The sequence below is a fragment of the Canis lupus genome, chromosome 15 (genome assembly GCF_011100685.1).
Source record: "Canis lupus familiaris isolate Mischka breed German Shepherd chromosome 15, alternate assembly UU_Cfam_GSD_1.0, whole genome shotgun sequence".
Taxonomy (NCBI): domain Eukaryota; kingdom Metazoa; phylum Chordata; class Mammalia; order Carnivora; family Canidae; genus Canis; species Canis lupus.
The window spans coordinates 38,446,211-38,467,012 of NC_049236.1; the positions used below are offsets into that span (position 1 = coordinate 38,446,211).

At 46.9% G+C, this 20,802-nt stretch overlaps 2 protein-coding genes across 31 annotated transcripts in view; one reads left to right on the plus strand and one right to left on the minus strand.

Annotated features, from left to right (window-relative positions):
* The window catches only part of APAF1 (apoptotic peptidase activating factor 1), a 146,052-nt gene that overhangs the window by 118,024 nt on the left and 7,226 nt on the right, over positions 1-20,802 (plus strand). For 4 of the 8 annotated variants that reach the window (XR_005370660.1, XR_005370663.1, XR_005370662.1 and 1 more), the window contains 3 exons: positions 3,746-3,810; positions 3,909-4,075; positions 13,659-13,726. The gene's annotated coding sequence lies outside the window, so the exon portion shown is untranslated. Of the gene's footprint in view, positions 1-3,745; positions 3,811-3,908; positions 4,076-5,113; positions 6,353-6,546; positions 6,647-13,658; positions 13,727-14,950; positions 15,072-20,802 lie in introns of those variants that run through there. The other 4 variants (XR_005370666.1, XR_005370661.1, XR_005370665.1 and 1 more) reach the window with 4 other exon arrangements.
* The window catches only part of ANKS1B (ankyrin repeat and sterile alpha motif domain containing 1B), a 1,057,476-nt gene that overhangs the window by 17,215 nt on the left and 1,019,459 nt on the right, over positions 1-20,802 (minus strand). For all 23 annotated transcript variants that reach the window (XM_038558749.1, XM_038558744.1, XM_038558739.1 and 20 more), the window contains 2 exons: positions 19,941-20,027; positions 11,949-12,086 (listed from right to left, as the gene is read on the minus strand). In XM_038558749.1, coding sequence (XP_038414677.1) covers positions 11,949-12,086; positions 19,941-20,027 — 225 coding nt within the window. The remainder of the gene's footprint in view (positions 1-11,948; positions 12,087-19,940; positions 20,028-20,802) is intronic.

Below are 20,802 nucleotides of genomic sequence, written 5' to 3' on the forward strand. Positions count from 1 at the left end.
AGAGCCCTCGTATTTTAAGGATAGAGCCTAATGGTAGCCAAGGGGCACACACTTATCTTTTTTATGCAAACGGGAGATGTTTTGGCAAGCTTGCATTTACTGGGAGCTCACGGCAGTCAGGACCACAGCTAACCGTCACCTTGGACACATATTTGGCGACTTCCATGTGTCAAGGGTTGAGTCCCTAGCGAGTGTCTGGGAATTAGGGGAGGCTCGTGGAGAGACAAAGAGATGCCCTTCATTGTCCTCCTACATCCTAGTCACGGAGGCTGTACCCAGAACATTCATCAGGTTGGTGTTGGAAAAACTGCAGCACCGATGTGAGTCGTCTGTCCCCTTGGAAAAATTCTGGTCACTCAGCTATTTATATTAACTGATGCATCACTAGGATTCTTTTATGGTTTTTTTTCCTGCTTTATACTTTTATGTTTTATTTGAAAACTTAATACTTACCATTTCCATAACCTGATAATCATTATAATGAAGAAGTGAAAATTTCCAAATAGCTTATATAAAGGAAGAACCAGCTCATAAAACTTAGAGATGTGTAAGCGCACCATACAGTAAATAGGCTCTTACTAGAGGTATAGATATTGGCAGGTGGAATTTGACCACTCCAGTCACTGTAGCCCCAGCCCATCCCCACCCCCCTGTGAGGAGCTTCATTCTTCCTTCCTTGTTAGAAACCTCTAAACAAGTGCAGGGAGAGCCCAGTTCTTGACCTTGCTTGCCCTAGGAATCTAGCATGTCCTCCTGTGTCCATCCAGTCTGGGCTTGTTTGGGGTACCCTGGGTTAGGGATGCCTTTTGGTTCTGTCCTAGCCATGAGCTTTATCTGCATCCTTAAGAGCCAAGCTGCCTCCCGGCCTGGAGGAGCAGCTGTGGAGGTGGCCCAGGATGGGGCTGGAAACAAAAGCATTCTTTTATTTTTAGAAGGAGAGAGAGACAGAGAAAAAAAAGCCAAGCATTTTTGATAAAAGTATGGGCTTGAACATTTTTCAGGCGGAAGAGTTCAGTGGCATTTTTGCAAGAATATTCATTATAATGTTTAAGGTTTTCATAAATAGAGGACTAAGTATACTACAGAAGTCCACACAGTGGAACACAAGGCAGCTGGTTATACTGAAAATTGAGTCATTAAAAAAAAACTGGTCAAAAGTAAAAATATATAGACATATATACATAGATGGTATCTATGTGCATAGAAAACAAGGATGTATATTAAGATTTTTACTAATGGTCATCTTTGAGTGTTGAGGCTGTGCAGGGTCCTTCTCTTTGTATTTCTTCGTGTGGTTTGAACTTTATTCAAATGAAGATGAGTAATTTTATAGTCATAAAATATTATAAGCTTTTCCATTTTGATAACTGGAAACAAGAGAAAATATTCTAGCTCAAAAACTGCTTCCTTATTCCTTACCCACCACCTTGGGGTTCTAAGTGCCGTTTCCATTTTTGGCAGAGAGTGCTGGACACTGTTCCAAGTGAAACCCAAGGCCCTGCTTGCAGGCGTTACTCTGGCTCACCTCCACATACCAGTGGGGCTGGCCATCCATTTGGCCAAGGATCCCATGTAGGTGCTTCCATTTTCACACTGGATGTCAAGTCTAACATCTGTTTGGTTGAATTTTAAAAGACATAGCTCCTTCTTTAACCCGGAGCCCCAATATGTCTACTCCAAGGGCAGAGCAGAGGGTGTGAACTTCAACTGTCTAGTTTCTATCCCGCTTAGCTGAACAATGTGGTACATGGACATTCACTTGCACACGAGCACCCCTGCAGCTGTGCTGGGTGTTATCCCTGCACCTCAGCTGCACCACCTGTGACCCCAGACCATCTTCTATATCATCTCACAGGGAGGATAAAGCAGCCCTTGCAGGCCCTCCCACAGGACGTGGCTTACTACTATCTGCTGAGTGCTGGCCGTGGATCATCCAGTCCTCACAACTACTTATAAAGGGAGAATGGTTCCCTCAACCCCCCATTTTATGTGTGAGCAGCTCAGGATCGGTGAGACTGATTAACTGGGCCAAGTTCAAACTGCTGTGGTAATGGGGGCAGAGTCAGGATTCAAACCTAGGTCTGACCTCAGAGGAGCCAGTATTTTGTGCCACGGGGCTTCCTGCCTTATTGCTGTCACGAGGCTGCTCGTGTTCTACTTCCACCGAGGCCACCTCCAAGGGCACATCTTGTGTCTGGGGGACTCGCTCTGTGTGAGATGCTATCATACAGTGTTCCGTCACAGACCCCCAGGCGAAAGGTTCTTTCAGACCTTATGCCTCATTGAAGCTTTGTTTTCTGAGAGGATGAGTTATGCTCCTCTTTCAAAGCAGCAAGCATCTCCCTCTTTGCCTTGACGTCCAGGGAGCTCACAGCCAAATCTGAGGCTCAGCTCTAACAGCTATGGCCAACTCTGTGGTCCGCGTGTTGACGTTAAAACTCTTTCCCTGGCATTGAGCTTCCTTTGAGTAGACCTCTGCCCTAGTTCAGATCTGTGTGCGCCTAGGTTTTCAGACCTGTCATACCTATTCATGGAGGCTGCCTTAAGTCCTTTGTGGAAGGGGGCATAGATGGTGTCTGTTTCTTCAGGTGAACGTTTGTTCAAGAGCTCCCTTTGTTTAACCCACTCCTGCCAAAATGGCTGACAAGGTATATCATACTCGCTTGCCCATCACCTGAGGAAAGTGACAGTAAGGGAGCAAGCTGAGGGGGGATAGGACACCACGGGGAAAGAGGCCTTGTTGGCCCAGGCTGGGAAGCTGCTGTTTACCAGTAGACCATCCTGACCTGCCTACTGGCATTTTCCATTAGCACTAAAAAAACAGCCACCGTACTTCAGGAACTACAATGGCAGGAGTGTGTTAGCTCTGTACCCCAGAAAATGACAGCCCCTCACCTGGCTGTTCTTTGGTCTCCGGGGGTCAGCAGAGCTCATCACATCCAAGGAGGAATGCAGTCGGACATTCAAAGCATGGACCTTTTCTGTGCATGGAAGCCCCAGATGGGGTGGAGAAGCCAAGGGCACCATGAGGAGCCTCAGAGTGCTGCTACACAAGCGCTGGTGAATAAAGGCTGTGCCTAGATGGCTGGCGGAGGCTAGACCCACCTAACTACAGCACCCATCATGGTCACTGAGGGGATGGCACTGGGAGTAGGGGCTCCTCCAGGTGACCTTGAGGTCTCTTTCCACCCTGGGGGATCCACGATTGTAGGACTAGAAGCTGACGTCCCCTACCTAGCCAACTACTCGCTGTTCCAAGGTGTTCACAGAGCTGACACCACATTAAGTCGCAGCATATTACACAAAGGCCACACTGCAGGGCTTGACAGTCTCACAACCAGTACTTAGAGGTGCAGCGGCCAGGAGGCTGGCCTTCATCTGAGAGGATGTCCTCATTGCAACAATTACCCCAGAGACGATTCCAAATGGCCAAGCATTCTGTCTATTGTGGAATGGCTTTTGCTTTTGGCAAAACACCCTCTTCCGATCTCCCACCCTTGGCTGGTGAGTTACTGCTCATCCTTGAAGATTCGTCTGGGGCATTCTGTCTTCCAGGAGTCCTCTCTTAGTCCCCTGTCCCAATCCCTGGGTTAACCCTGGGAGCCCTTCCTCAGGCAGCCCTGCAGCACCTCGACATCGCTTTACTTACTGCGTGGTATGTACTAGTATTTTCTCTCCATAGGGCCACTCCCTCTGTTGATGGAGCTCCTTGAAGTTCTAGTCTCATCTGACTTTGTGTTTACAGGGCTTGGGATACATGAGGTGCTCAACAAATGTTTGTTGGAAGAATTGAAAAAAGGAAGCTGCCTGGTAAGTTCCTAAAATCAGAGGACTTGCACTTAAGGGTTAGATATGGATGAACATGGATGGACAGAGCCAATTCTTGTCCCCTCCCTTTCCTCTTGCAGGTAGACCTGGATGCATAAGTGCCAAACACGGGCAGACAACGCCATGGGGGCCCTGAAGACAAAGGAAAGCGGCTTTCAATCTGGGTCCTTGGTGGGGTCTCCAGAAAGAAGCCACATTTTTCTGTTGGCTGTATTTTGCTTGTACTTCTTGTTTTTTAAGGCCTCGGGTAAGCTTCATCTACAAGTTGCTTCACCCACGTCTTGAGGCAAAAATAACTCTGGGAATATTCTGAGCATATTCACAGAATTCATTGACATCTCCTTAACTCTACCTATAGTTAGTTCTCTCAAGTACCAGCCAGAAATTAATCTTGAGAGCTTATACTTGTGGAAATAAATACTGTCCCATCACAGGCCTTGCGGTAGGTATACTCCTAAGGATGTCTATCTAGTCCAGGGCTGATAGGTTGACGGACCAACATGCAGATAGCTTTGTCAGGGCTAATTTCAGCTCACTTAAGAGAATCAGGAAATTCCTATTTTTCCCTCATTGTAATAGGAGCACATGTAGACAATTTTGAAAATACATAAAAGAACAGAAAAATCACTTGTAAAATTCTACTGCTGGAATATAGCCAGTACTGCATTTTGGTTTATTTTCTTTTTACATACGCACAAATACTTGGGTATACTCTATGAAGGTTTATCTACGTGAACTTAAAAACAATTAGAATCATCCCTAATGTGTGGTTTTGCAAGTTGCTTTTTCGTGCAACATTAAATCATGAATGGCTTTTGCCTGCTGCTAAGTGGTCTTCAAAAACCAGATTTTAAAAGATTTTTATTAATATTTTTTTTTAATCCAGATTTTTACAGGCAGCAAAGCATCCCATTACCTGCAAAGGTTTAACTTCATGCCTTACCCTGAGTATGCGTGTGTGCCGCAGCTTTACAAAGACTGAGCAAGGAGAGGGGGCATCCTCCCCTCTCTGTTTTGACCTGCTGTTTTGTACCACTGCAGTCCCCCCTGGAGGCTGTGCACCTGTGCCCCATGGTCACCCGTCCACATGGGACCACAGCCCAGGCCAGCTGGATAGAGGGCCTTGACCAGCCCCGCTGCAGGACTGGCTTGCCAGAGCAGAAGCAAAACACAGCAGATCTTTCTCCTGTTTCTCAGCAGGGACTTGGAGAAGGGGTGTGCACAGGAGGGGCTTGCTAGATTTCAACCTCTTCTCACTCTTTTTTTTTTTTTTTTTTTTTTTAAGATTTCATTTACTTATTCATGAGAGACACAGAGAAGCAGAGACAGGAGAAGCAGGTTCCATGCAAGGAGCTCGATATGGGACTCGATCCCAGGACTCCGGGATCACGCCCTGAGCTGAAGGCAGACGCTCAATTGCTGAGCCACCCAGGGGTCCGTCTCTTCTCGCTCTTCAAAAGTCGAAGCTCCTAGTGGAAGCTACATAACCCCATCACTAACTTGTGATACCTTTGAAAAGGGCGTGTGGGGGGGGTACCTACCAAATTCAAACCCCTTTTGATTTGAATCCTGCTCATTGAAAATCTTTCTCAAATGGACATATCCACTTCCTCAGCTTAATACACACAGTGAATACAAGTGACTTTTCCTTGCTTTATCGCAGATGCGTGTCTAGTGCCATGAGCTCGCCATTCCAAAATGAATTAATGAGTTGTCACACCTGCAAACTTATCACATGTTCACACAAACCAAGCGTTCAGCTTCTAGCCCGAGCCGCCTCCTCTGGGAGCCCCGGCCCTGCTAGGTGCTGGCCCAGCTCCGGGACAGCATGGTTGGGATTTTCTTGCAACAATTTGTTAGGTCCCCTACTCCTTCTCCTGAATCATGAGCTCCTAGAGAGCAAGGACCTGCGCCCGACTCATAGTAGACACTCAGTATGTACTTCAGTGGACTCCTGGTTTTCTCCTCAAGTGTGGACTATGGCGGCAGCAAACACATGCTCTTGGTGGAAAACTGGGACCTAAGTTCTCATCCAGGTTCAGATGACAAGAGAGAATGCAACCTCCACCAAACTGCTACTACCCCTTTGCCCATCCCTAGCAGCTGACAAGGACGGAACACCCTGGGCTGGGAGTGGGCATGCAGTAGCTCATTTAATTCTTAGGCTCCGTTGGAGGTGCTCACTGTCATGTTTATCTCTGTTTTGGAGAGGGAGGAACCTGAGGACTAGTTCTCCGCCAAACTATTAAAGCTAAGGTGCGCTGACCTGACTCTAAAGGCCACACCTCTAAAGGTGACATCTGATTTTTTTTGTTTGTTTATTTTAGTTCTTCGGGAGGAGGCTACATGAACACATGTATAAATGCTGCCAGACAATCTGTGAAAAAAATGTCAGAATGCCTTTTGTTCTCACTTCCCAAAAATGGGATTGATTTAAGGCACTAATAACATTCCTCCCTCCCTTCCTCTCTCACAAAAAATAGGGATGAGAGAGAAAAAAAAAAAGTGATTATTATTCTTTGAATACCCACCCACCTTTGACTTTGTGACTTGGTTGATTCTCAATGATTTATGCCAATGCAGGAAAGAGAGACAGAAATGCACCCTGACAGTGTTAATTTATTCCTTTTTTCTTGGCGAGGGAACAAGTGGTAGGGTATAAGGATCACCAGGTTGGCAGCGCTGTTTTTTTTTTTTTTTTTTTTTTAATTCAATTAGAGCCACTTGATGCTCTTGGGAGCAGGATCCTTCCTGACACCTACCTGCAGAGGCATTTCACTGACCTGGGGCCCAGGAATGGCTGGAACTTTGCTGTCAGGTACTGTTACATGGGGCACATGAGCCGGGGAGGTGATCGGTTCCATCCTGAGGGCTCTCTGCACTTGAACATGTTCTTCTATGGCCATGTACTCTGACAGTATTCCTAGCCAAGGAGGTGGAGGGCCACTTTCAGGGGGAGAAGGTGAGAAGCAGAACAAAAGCTGCCACTGAGCTGCATGTAAATATTAATTTAGTTGTCAGAGGCCACCTAGTGCCAACAGCACCAGCAGCAGCAGCAGCAGTCTTGCACCAGATGCCCACTTTGTCAGACAACCTCTGCAGCAGTAAGTCATAAACCCTTCTCATCGGGAGCTTTGAGCAACCCCCTGTATTTACTTTCACAGTTTACAAACAGGTAGATAGTATGGGTGAAGGGGGGGAAAGGGTGCAAACGACTTCCAGGTACAAATTCTGGGGATGTCACCTATAGCACAGTGACCACAGTTAATGATATTATACTGGATATTTGAGGGCAGATCTTAAAGTTCTCATCACAAGGGGAAAAAAAAACCTGTTTAGCTGTGAGGTTGGTGGATATTCACCAAAGCTATGGTAGTGACCACCTCCCAATATGCACATAAATCATTATGTCGTCTACTTAAAACGAATACAAAGTCAGAGGCCAATTATATTTCACTCAAATTAGGGGAAAAGGGGGGCGGCTCAAGAATTTTAATTTCAGGGATCCCTGGGTGGCGCAGCGGTTTAGCGCCTGCCTTTGGCCCAGGGCGCGATCCTGGAGACCCAGGATCGAATCCCACATCGGGCTCCCGGTGCATGGAGCCTGCTTCTCCCTCTGCCTATGTCTCTACCTCTCTCTCTCTCTCTCTCTCTCTCTCTCTCTGTCTCTCTGTGTGACTATCAGAAAGAAAGAAAGAAAGAAAGAAAGAAAGAAAGAAAGAAAGAAAGAAAGAAAGAAAGAAAGAAAGAAAGAAATTTAATTTCATTAAACATGGGCAGCCCAGTTGGCTCAGCGGCTTAGCGCCGCCTTTGGCCCAGGGCGTGATCCTAGAGACCCGGGATCAAGTCCCACGTCTGGCTCCCTGCAGGGAGCCTGCTTCTCCCTCTGCCTGTGTCTCTGCCTCCCTCTGGGTCTCTCATGAATAAATAAAAATCTTAAAAAAAAAAAAGGAATTTTAATTTCATTAAACAGATGAGAAAAACTCAAGAAAGAAACTCACAGCAGAGCCAAAGTCAGAAGCTGATGTAGGTCCCGTTGGTCAGGACAGGTGTCAGGACAAAAGAACTCTACTGTCCTCCCCCCGTCCCTACCCCGTGCTTTGGCTTGTGCTGGTATATCCTGGCAGAGGGTGCTATCAGCTCCTCTCACATAGTCCACCCAACACGTCTGCCTGCATTTCGTCATTTCTGCTTCTCCGGGTTAGTTCCTTGCATGGCCCACATTCAGCCAAGAAAGCACAGGAAGGAGGGAGCTTCGTCTCCCACATCCACCACCCACCAGCATCATGACTTCAACATTCCCTGCATGTCCCCGAGCCAGCCGGGACCGTACCACGTGCTGCACACTCAAGATTACAGAATTCAGGAGTCGCACGTAAGAGAAACATGAGCATGGTTAAAAATATCTAAGACTGAACGTATTCATTATACAGAAATGAGGATTAGCAAGGGTCTAGCAGCCTTCATGGCTTTTGATACTATTAAAAAAAACCCTCATATTTTAAAACTACTGAATGAAGGCCTCTCTAGACTTTTGCAATAAATACGATTGTCCCACAGAGTGTGCATTAAAACCTTTCTGACCCACCTACCTCATTCTATTACTTAGAAATCTGGATTGAGCGAACAGTACCTAGAAGGTGACAGTTGCCAAATTACCTTGCTTATATCTGTTTCTTACCTATTGCGTCCTTCTAAGGTTAAGGTTGGTCACTACAGCTTTGGGATCTGGTGGTCACCGAGACATCATTTCCCCCTCCTCCCTGCAGCCTGTGCCTTGGCAATCCTAGCTAGTATGGTATTCCTCTTTGGCCATCTGAGATCACGACACATCCTTTTCTTCCACCCAGTGTGACTGCTGTCTCTTCCCTTACGTTTTCACTGCCTGGAAGGTGGGGTGTGAGAAGCCCTTTGTTCTGCAGTGGATGGATGAGGTACTTCCCAGGCCTTGTGAGTTAGAGATAGGAACAGATATCACTGCCATGGTGGGGAGAGTCTAGAATGCAAGGAGGTATGGTCCTTGCCAGTGGGTACATCCTGGCTTTTCTCATGGGAACCTGGCCCCCCTAATTCCACTTTTGCTCTAGTCTCTTTACTTTCACCGACCTGTCATCTGAAACTGAAACTCTCACAGGCTGCATGTACCATAGATTCTAAGTAATGGAGATAGGTGTAGCGATCCTAAAGTGGAACATTTCCTAAAGTATGTTCTGTAGGATGCCACCCCTACAAGGTGCACTCTGAAGAAGGCTCAACAGCCAGGTGAAGTTGGGAGACACAGGACACCCACCCGCTCCTGGCATCTGAGCTACATGTGGTAGCTCTGTAGGGGGACTTGGGCCTCCCTTTCCAGGCCACAGGATTTCCATGAGAAGATACTCTGAATTTCAAATGTAACTTTCCCTAACTGGAAGTGTTCTAGACATCACTGAATTTTCTCAATGATCGCAGATATTCATAACATTTTTTGACCTGTAAAAGGTTTACAAGGGTCAAAGAAGCAATAACTCTGGAATAAAAAAATATGTATGTACTCATATGTACCAGCTAAAAGATAAAATGTATACTTAAGGCAGCCTTTTAAAAATTTTTTTTTCCATTTGGGCGGCTCAGGGGAATGACTCACATCAAAATAATTTTAAAGTTTCGAAAAAAAAATAAAGTTTCGAGACTGGACTGAATATTGAACTGCCCTATATAAAAAGATACAAAATCCATGCTCAAAGAGGCCTTTTCTTTTTTTTTTTTTTTTTGGTGCAAGCAAAGCTTGTTGCATCTCAAAATTGCTCAAAGGCCCCGGTGAAGGCTGGTGGCCTTCGTTACTATTTTTGAGGTTAGACAAACTGTGTTCACCTAGAGAGGATTAAAATGATGGATTTGTGGTGTATGATAAAAATCCGTTGGAGCTGATACCAGAATCCTAAGCCTGTGAAGGTCTGTAGTAAATCAAACATCTGGGTGAAAAGATAAAAGATGAAGCACTTCTCTACATGCTTCTAAATGTATCGGGGACATCGTGTTGAACCTAAAACTAAACAGTTGACTATTTTCCCCCACACTTCACCTCAGTGTGTGTGTGTGTGTGTGTGTGTGTGTGTGTACTGCTAAAACCTCAAGGGGGCAGATGGCCCATGGGAATCATTTTTAGTTTGAATATAGGACAGTGTTTGGGGGATGATCACAAAGGACAATTATATATTACTTTAAAAACCGATTTAGAAAGAAATGCTGCAGTACTCGATGAAAGGCTGGAATTCGTCCTGAAGGGTATCACAGTATTAACTCGGACGGTCAGGGAAAATCTTGCACAGAGGCAATAGACCATTCTAAGGCCTGTAGAGCCAATATTTTCTTTCTCTTGTTTCTATATTATTTATTTGTTTATTTATTGCTTCTTTTGTTTTTTTCCAGTTCTTTTACAAGAGCAGTGGGGAAACTGTATCACAAATACACTTGCGGCAAATCTATTTTATGTCTTTTAGCCGAAAGGGAGCCAGGCTGTCGATGGTGATGTCAGTAGACAGGGAGAGGGAAGAGGTGTGTGTGTGGGGGAGCTGACACGGAACACCTATTATTTACAAGGCACACTCCATATGCCCCTTCATTTCAATCCTGACAGAAACCGTGAGGCGGGAATCCCTGTACCTGGTTTCCAGACAGAGGACATCAAGACTCTGGAAAGTCCTGCTAGTGGTTGAAGGCCAGGGAGCTGGAAGCCACGTTGGGGGGTGGACACTCATCTGCCTGTCCTTTTCTGTGACACCCAACTACCGCAGTGAAAGGTGTCTCATGCAAACCAAAGTACGTGTGGAGAGAAGGGAACTTCTGCTGTTTACAGAAACAACCGCCTTTCACAAGAATCGCGAGTAACGTTTAAGGCACCACAAGACTACTGCTGAAATGACTTTAATCAACACTGCTGGTCTCATGCAAACACACAGCTAGATACTCAGAGCAGCCTCTGCGGGCTTTGCTTTGGAGTCTTATGGTCGCCACATATCACTTTTACCTTATTTTCCGCATATCTCCCAAACAGGAGGGATTTTCTTCAAAGGCATGTGAACATCCTTTCCTGTTTTCAATCTTCACACATTGAAAGAGATGAGCCACTGGCAGCAGGATACAAACGCTCTGGGCACGAGCCTAATGTTCCTTAGAATGGTGTGTATTTTGGATTATGGTAGTCTTTGGTCCCTAGGAGGTAGGTGAGGCTGATAAAGGCTGCTCCAAGGACTTTCACCCCATGACACGGACCTGTGTGGGCTGGCCTCCAGGAATCCATCATATTGTCCTTTCCGGGTAATTCCTTAATTATGCATATTTCAAACACATTGGACAGAGTGGTGCTATCAAATTAAAGTGACATTTTACAATTCTTCTGATTATAGATTATTTCATGGTTGCAGCCACATCTGTTCTATCTGCTTCAAATGCAGAGCGCCCAAGGTACCATGTTAGAAATGTATGCAAGAATTTGTACCACATCGAAGTATCCGTCTATCTATCTTGGAGGAACACTTGTTCTCTAGAACTGCTTTCATTTCTCAAGTCAATAGTAAAGGGCTCATATTTAGACTCAATGACAAACAGGACTGCAAGTGGTATAATACCACAAGTATGCCATCCTAAGACTAACTTCTGAATGCACAAATGGATCAAACCTTGGTGTTCCCAGTTATCATTTGTAGGTGTCTCATTTGCTTGACTACTTTGCAATACAGAAGACCACAGATGACGCATGAGGTGCTGAAATTTCTGTTTCTCCCCAACGAGCCTAGATGGCGATGCCCTACTATTTAGAAATTGCCACCAGAGAAACCAACAGGCCTGACTATATTTCGGTACCAAAGAAAGACAGGAACCCATCAAATCTGAAAAGTGAAGTTAGTAGTTGAGCAATAGCAGTTCAGATACCAAGTACAAGGGGAGTTCTAAATTTAATGGATGAGGGACAATACAGAAAAAGCTCAGAAAAACCCAGTCTGCAGAATATCTCACGTGAGGCATACCTTGATACTTGATAAACAAACCAAGTATCTTAACTGCAGGTTGAGCTTTCCACACACTGCAGGTACCATCCGGGGAAATATTTAATCTGTCCAAAGACAGAATTTACTCACCACATCAAAGGCAGTAAACACGTGACAGTAGTGGTGATTGGACTTCAAATCTTTTGTGATATAAGCAAAGGTTGATAGGTCTTCTGGGTCCTGGGCAGCACAGGAGATATTACGAATTTCATGCTCGGCAATTATGTTCTGGAATAAATGAAATACACGACTCTTTGTTTTCTTTTGCAAACCAGCATATTTTAGAATCAAGGCAAAGGACTTGGGAATCAGCTGCCTTCCTCCTTTCTAGAATGTTCTAGACCGACACCATTCAAAGTGACCCAACACGCTATCTGTGGGCACATGTCCACCAGGTCTGGAAGGAATGTTTTCATTGAATTAAAAACAACCTAATGTCATCATATCCTGGGGCAGTGGTTCTCACCAGGTGCTGTGAGCAGAAGCACTCAGGGTGGCACTCTTCAAAAAAAAAGAAAAGTAGTTCCTAAGCATTTTACTGTTCTCATTCCCCACATACACCTATAGACAGGCGGGACTGCCTTCCGCGGATTCTGTCTGGAAGGGATCACCCGCCACGTTCCACGTGTTGGGAGAAACTCCATCCCCAGGAGCTCTCCAGACCCTTGCCCATCCTGTGGCTCACTGTCCCGTGTCCTGCCCCTGTTGCCTTGGAGCAAAGGCAGGTCTAGGAGGAAGAGGACAGGTGAGGCATAAAGGTGCTTTCTCCTGAAAACAGTTTCTTAAAGGATAGTTGACAATGTGTCCTTAGTTTCAAGGGTATAACACAGGGGCTCAGCTTCTCTGTACGATTGCAGAATGTGATTGCAGGGTCACAGACCATACTCCCTGTCTGGGCCTGGAAGCCAGTATCCACCCCTTCTCCCATTCTGCCCATCCTTCCATCCTCTTCCCTCTGAGAACCCTCAGTTTATTCTCTGTGTTTATAAGTCTGATTCTGCTTTTTGTTTATTCATTTATTTTTTTAAAGCTCCACATGAGTGAAATCCTATGGTTTTTGTCTTTTTTGAACTGACTTGTTTCATTTAGCATCATACTCTCCAGGTCCGTCCATGTTGTTGCAAATGACAAGATCTCATCCTTTTTTAAAGCTGAGTAATATTCTATTATATATATGTGTGTGTATATTTGTACAAACACACACACACACCTTCCTTATCCATCCATCTACTGATGGACCCTTGGGCTGCTCCCATGTCTTGGCTATTGTAAATAATGCTGCAATAAACATGGGGGGGGGGCATGTATCCCTTTGAATTAATGTTTTTGTTTTCTTTGGCTAAATACTCAGCAGTGGAATTACTGAATCATAATGTGGTTCTATTTTTAATTTTTTTGAGGAGCCTCCGTAGCATTTTCCACAATAGCTACACCAGTTTGCATGCCCACCAACAGTGCAAGGTGTTCTCTCTGGGAGGTTCCAGCAGACGCTAAGGTGAAGAGGTGGTATCAGGGAAACAATCACACTGCCTTATTCAGGTCTTGGACGCCCAGCTTGATGTCGGGCCCCATGGATGGCAGCACCTTACTAATTACACCCATGGTGCAGGATTTTACGTGGGTGCTGTCGTCACCATCCTACAGGTGGGGAAAATGGCACTCAGTGTAAGTGCCTTATGTGGGGCAGGTGGCCGAGCTAGAACTTGAATGCCATGGAGCTCAGGCTCTTTCATACACCGCAGGGCCCCTCATCTCTACCTCACTCTTCCTGGTTTAACATAATTTTATTTTTTTCTCTAGCATTTCTTCACACCATCTCCCTGCCAGCCCCCTCATCCCAGTGTGCCTCCAAGAGTAACTGGTGGGAGGTAAGTGAAGAAAGGTTTAAGTGCCTTTATCCCTAAGCACAAAATAACCAAGGAGCATCGTGTTGGCTGCTGCAAAGCCTGCTAAAAAACTCTTTTGATACACAGATGTATTAAAAAGAAAAAAAATTCACATAATCATGCAATCCTTTTTTTATCTTATAAACACCCTATTTATGTTTTTTGCAGTTGTCACAGTTCTAAAACCCTCAATACTTTAGTTACGCTAATTACTTTTTAATTGCATGCTCTTAAATAACCTGTTGGCAATAAAATGTTCCACGTATACCCATCAAAGCCTAAAAATGCTTACAAAATGTCCTTCCCTGCCAGCACCCCCAGCAAGTACTGCATGTTCCTCATTCGACTGAGCTGTATGGTTGGGAAGCAATTACAGAATTAACACATAAAAGAAAATTAAATTAGGACATTCTTCACTGTGGCCCTGCATGTTGACACTACATGCAGCGTTCTGTCAGAAATAAGTCAATTTGAAATTTGAATCCCATAAACAAATAACATTCTGCTGCAAGATACTGTTCCAAAATAGAAGGTCACGATCCTCTTCTGGCATTCAGATAGCATTTCTTCAAGTAGAAAACTAAATTAGGAACTAGTGAGTCTTAAAATGAATTTAAGAATCTACAGTCTTCACGGGGGTGATGTTAGCGAGTGCCGAGAGCTTCCACCGTCATCTTGATCAGGAGCTGCCATTACCTCAGGGAGTGTGGACTTGGGGTCACCTGTCTCAGATCCACTGTCACCAGAAATAGAGTGTTGGCTCCAATTTTTTAAAACTAAATTGGCATTTTATGTTCTTGAGATCCTTTACTGCACACAGATCAGAAAATCAACTTCTTGAGAAGTTTTACAGTGAAAAATGCCCTGTGATTTTTATTGCACTGAATTCCCTGAATCTAGCCAATGCACAAGATGCCACTTCTCAAGGATTTTTGGTGGCATGTGATGGCATCATGGCCCTGGGTGAAACTGTAAACTAGGTAGAGTATATCACTGGAGAGCTCTCTTTATCATGGACTGCATGCCTATGTCCTCCCCAAATTCCTATCTTGAGTTCTTAGAAATCCTGAGCCGTGATGTGATATGGTATTTGGAGGGGGGCCTTTGGGAGGCAATAAGGTCCTGAGGATAGAGCCTTTATGATGGACTTGGTACCCTTACAAGAGAAGAGAAACCTAGCTTGAACTCTCTTCCATGCGAACACAGAGCAGGAAGGTGCCATCCACGAGCCAGGGAGTGGGCTCTCCTCAGACATTGAATCTGCTGGTGACTTGACCTTGGACTTCCCAGCCTCCAGAACTGTGAGAAATAAATGCTTATTAAGCCACTCAGTCTGGTAATTTGTTATAGCAGCCCAAGTGGATGAAGACCTACTTTCTTGCTCTTCCTCAATTCCTTGTATGCCCACACCTCTCTATTCCCCAGGAGCCCAGGATCATTGCTGAGCTGTGCACTGAGGCCTGCCCTCCTCTGCACTGCTCCGTGTTCCCAAGCCGGCCTCCTGTCCTGCCACTGGAACTTTTATTCCTCTGCTGCCATGTGGTCTAGAGGGAGGGCAGGTTAACGTATTCCATACTTGGTGAAAAATAACTGATATTTAATTATCCTTACTGGCACTTTAAAAATACGCTGTTAAGTGAATCCATATGGATAGCAGATGCAGGGCGGTATTTTTGAACGGAATGTGCTGATCCATCCACGGGGCTGGAATGTGGCGATGCCCTGAGATCTCCATTGAGACGCTGCCCTTACTCTGTCTACCTTCACACAACGGTGAGGCCAGCTCTCTGAGCGGAAGATGCGTCTCAGACCAAGGACACTACAGCTGGAGACTGGGTGGCTGGCTCCCTCCTTGGAGAAGATGCCAAGGGGGGACACATCCTTTCCATCCCCTGCCACACCTCAGTTAGCGGCTCCTCCATAAATGAACAGTTGGATGTCCACCTGAGGTACAGGTGCTGCTTCTCATTTAAGATGGGCTCCTCTCCTGTTGCTCGGCCTCCATGTCCAAGCATGTTCTAAGGAGACTAGAGCTTTTAAAAGGCTCAACAGGAGTGGGAAGGGGCTCCTGCCATCGCTTCTTTGGGATAGAAGGTTGGGCAGCTCAGTCTTCTGCATCACATGTTGAGAAGGTGCATGGCTGGTAGGTGTAGAATAGAAGCATCTGGTCCAGCCCATTAACAGAGAGGTTGTCAGGACGGTGTGTGATGCGGCAGTGGCGGGGCCTGGGAGTCGGCCTCTCCCCGTTTCCCTCACTGCTGGCCTGACAGGCAGGGGTCTTCTCCTGAGTCTCCTCCTTGGGCTGGGCCTTCTCTGGCAGGATGCAACCTGCTTCAGAGACAGCATCTGAAATGGGCGGGAGCCCTGCCGAGGGCTGCCTGGAGGTGGCCCGTGGAGAGGCTGATGCAGAGGAGAACAGCACACATGCTTAATGGGCTCTTCATTTGAGTCAAAGTTTTTAGGAGAAGAAGTATGTGCTATTTAAAAAAAAAAAAGAGGGCACTTGTTTAAACAAATGTTCTGGATTATTTTGTGCTTAAAAGCGTAAGCCTGTGTGAAGTTGGCTTTCCAGAAGCAAAAACACACACACACACACCAAGGCCCAGGCCCGCGCTGTTCCGAATTTACCTGGATGGGAGGGCCGAAGAGGGGGTCTGGGCGGGAAGGCAAAACGCAGCCCCCTGCCAACCAAGAGCTGGATGCAGGGACTGTGTCACCTCCGGCAAGGCCCTGCTGGTCTGAAGACGGGTCTGTAACCAAACTCTCAGACACCTGTGGGCAGGAGGCCACGCTGGGCTTACCCCTGGCCGTGGATGGACAGGAAGCCCACAGGCCTTATCTTCCACATCTCTGGATGAGGTCTGTTCCAAGCTCCATTTTTATTCCATGGCCATTTTCTGCTCTCCCTTCTTCAATCAGGATTAGAGGTTGTTCGTTTCCTAAGTGTCTAGGCTCCACATTGGCTAGTGCCTGTCTGGGCCCCGGCAGCTGAGTCACTTAGGGATTCAAGAACACTGAGCTCACCTGGATAATTCAGGATCATCTCCATGTTTTCAGGTCCTCACCTTATGTTAACTTTAACCTTGACTACAAGGGGTCCCAGGGTCAAGGGATTAGGGTGTGGCCACCCTGTTCTATCATAGGAACCGTCATTTAGGGATTCGAAGAAATCACGCCTTGCTGGAGGCTGATTGTCCTGTGGAATGGGGTCACGGGGAGAAGAGCAGTGCTGGGGCTCCCCGGTGCCCAGGCCATGCTGGATCAGGGTGCAGGGTGGGGGTCAGGCCCGGGTCCTTCCCCACGACCAGCCCCCAGAAGTCCCAGGCCTGCCTCCTTCTGTGAGCACCTCCACCTCCACGGGCACCTCCACCCTTGCAGCGGAGCAGGGACCCCTGGGGTAGTGGCCGGCTGTTAGGGGGGGCATGCCCAGAGCACCCAGTATGAATGTGGAGGTGCAACTTCAGGGGGGGTGCCCTCTTCCAGACTTGGTGGCCAGCACCTCAGTCGCACCCCACCCACGGGGTCCCCAAACATGCATCCCTTCCACCAGTGCTTCCCGTGCCAGGCCCACTAAAACCAGGCCTCCCAGGGGACAAACTCCCTACACACAGTGAAAGCAGGGCTCCTGAGCTTACCCCATGCCTCAACCCAGGATGAGTGTTGGCGGGGGGTGGGCTGGCCTCCGCCACAGGGCAGGTGCGCAGCTGGGGGCCAGTCCTCAGCACATGACCTGGGCACGGCCCCTCCACAGTGGCCCCGTGAGCCTGTGGGACGAGGGGGCTGCTGCTCAGCCTTCTGTGGCCTAAGCCCCCCAGCACGGCCCGGCACCCTGCATTCCTTCACCGTTCCACTTCAGTCTCTCTGTTGGGTCTTCTCTTACCCCCACCACCAGACCGCAGCCTGGAATCACCCACTCTGTCCCCACCCACTATTGGGTCGGGGCCAATCAGCCACCTTGCAGGGCCCCGGGATGTCAAAGTCAGTGACGTCTCCCCCCCTCCCCCCCCTTCCCAGACAAGCGCCAGGCACATGTGGCTATGGAAAGGTTGGCTTTGCCCACCACCAACGCAGGCACGTGGCCTCCGCCCTAGATTCTGAAACTACGTTCAGGACCACACTCCAGGAACCGGGAAGGTATGCTGGCCTTCTTTAGTGCTTTCATTTGCACAGAATTATCTTGGGCGTGTTTCTCAGTGCTTCTGCTTCCGCAGAACAGTGACCGGTGAGCGGACTGGGTAACTCATCCCACTACTGGCGACTGAAGCAGACGCGTGTCCTCAGGGTATGGGGGGGATCCAGAGGTATAGGCCTCAGAGTGGCTGTGAGCTGAATGCAACAGAACTGATGGAGCCCTCTCAGTCCTCTGATCATGCACAGTGGATTAGAGAGGGTGCTATTAATACAGACGCATCCTGTCACGCCACCAGCTTCACAGGATGACTGCGAATGTCTCAGGTCAAATGCCACTTGTTTAGAAATTGTCAGAGTCTGCTACTGTGAAGGTGGTTAACCTAAGGAATATCGACCTCTTCTACTAGAAATATATTGCCATTCACAGTTTTCAAATGCAAATGGGAGAGGGTTGCTTCAGATAAGGGGTAGAAAAAAACCCCAATGCCAAAGCCTTTCTTGAAATTTAGCAACAGCGATTGGCCATGATGTTGTCTATAAGAGTCCTATAAAGTCCTGAAACCTTCAAAATCAACTATCATTTCAGGAGAAAGGAAGTTTGTGCACCAGTAACTAGTTGCTTCCAACTCATAAAAAAGCAGACCAATCGGGATTTTTTTTTTCTTTTTCCAGTCGAGATTTTTTTCTGATGAGAATCTCCACAGTTGTAATCCCACAATAGTAACTATTGATGACATATCACAGGCTTGAAACTATCATTCCACACATGGCACCCGACTCTGTACCTTGGACATCATCTGCCTACAGGATCATGCTGGGTTGTGAGCTTTCTGCTTCAGTTTCAGAACTGTTTCTAAAATTGGGAGGTTATTCGCCTAAGTCGATCTGGGGAGCCTGGGCTTGTCTAACTGTTGATACAGCAATCTCCTTGGTTCTATCAAACAAATCAGGGGAACTCCAGATTGGTTGATTCAGATGCTCGGGGATATTCTAGCCACCCAAGAGTCCCTGCCCATGGAGCTCCCTGCTGGTGTCTTAAGTCCGGTTGCTCCTGGCCCTAAGTTACTATTGTTTAGTTCACCTGTTTCATGACTTTGAGTCCCATTCTCTAAAATGGAGTACAGGTGTGGGGGGGTGTGAGTGGGTAGGGGGCCCAGAAAATAAATGGTATTCACCAGTGAGAATCACCTCATTTCCCCTCTTCCTACAATTTATCGGTTGGGAGGCTATAGGAATAAAACACGCATTCATCTGGGGGGTGCTGTGAGGAGGGACCGGTCAGGTTTGGCTGTTGATGGAGAGGGACAATGGTCACACCCAAGTATCCTAGTCTAGGGCAGACATGGTCATGTTCGCCATGTTCCTGAGGAACTCAGGAACACTTAGGTAAAACACAGCCCTGTTGTTCACACTGGACCACAGCACCCATGACCTGTTCCCATCGTGAGCACAAAGTCACAGCAGAGTTACAGCAGGGCCTCAGCTTCTTCCCTGATTGTGCCTCTTAACAAAACGATACAGCTGAAGGCCTCTCTGCCATCTCAACAGCTGAGAATAGACACAATTATAAGATACAGAAGTCAGAGAATGTGTTCCTTGCGTCAGGTGCTGATTACACACATCCAAAGAAAGGACCTATACCTCTCTAGAAAAATGGGAAGACAAATGCCCCAGGCCTTTGTTAGCCAGTAACATTTCCTCTGGCGGAGGAACAATGAGATTGCTGCATTTCATTATAAATGTGCCTTTTTAAAAATTATTCCTGTTGTTATGTTCTCTAATCCGAGGGGGAAATGCTGGATACTAAGTAGCCAAAGTCTATTAGAGAAGATGCCACAGAAAAAGCAAAATACATATAGGAATCCTAGATGAAGTCCTCCAGACCTCCAGGGGAAATGTGCCCTCCTGTATATATGTACAAGTGTGTGCACGTGTATATGTCCACGGTTGTGTTCAGGGAGCAGAAAGGTGGGGGGGGGGGGAGCAGAAGGGGAACAAAAGGAATTTAGATCACATACCCAGGTGCCTATCGGGTATCTAAACCAGAGAGACATGTGGTACTCACCTTATTTGTTGCATCAATAAATTTGACTCCTTTATAAGAGACCGAGAGAATAATAGTGGGGACCTTCTTCATTTGCTCTGTAGACTTCTGAAATTAAAATTAGAAAGCTGTTAAGAGTGGTTGGTGTTGCATGGCAACTGAAGCACATTAATTTCTCCTCTTGAAAGGTAAAAATGAGCCCCCAACTTAAAAACAACACACACACCAAACACACTGATTTAAATGTGTATCTCTCTTCTCTTGGGCTTAGCTACGGTTTGGTCCTCTAAAGTGTCTGTCTTGCACTTGGGGGTCTGAAAAGAGCTTGTTCTGCAGCCTCACATGAGTGAAGGATATGTCTTCTCCAGGACACCAAAGGGGGGGCATGAACAGCTCTGTCTCCCACTGCACTTTCAAGTAACCACCCTTTGACTGGCGTTAAGCCACATCAGAGTGAACTCCCAGGGTGAGGTTTGCAGTGACAAAATAGATGCTATCACTCCCCCTTTCTCCTAGCTACTCCTTTCTCATGGCACCATACTGGTCTGAATATGTAGCTGGAAATAGGGGTTTAAAAGACATCATTGGGAATTTTTCCAGAACCTGGCCAAATCCGTAAGAACAGATACGCTTAGGGCACCATCGCTGCAACCACACAGGGCGGGATAGTACGGCCCTGCGACAACGAGGCCCTCCGGGACACTGTTTTGAGCCACGGCAGGACCAGACAGTCCAGGTAACCTACTTTATCACCGAGAGCTGTTACACCTCCTTAGGCCAAGGCCTTAGGATGGACGTCCACACCGGCCTAACATGCCGAGACTCTGCAGCTTCTGCGGAGAGTTTCTCCACAATTTAGGATGGGCCTTTTCTGGGTGGCTTT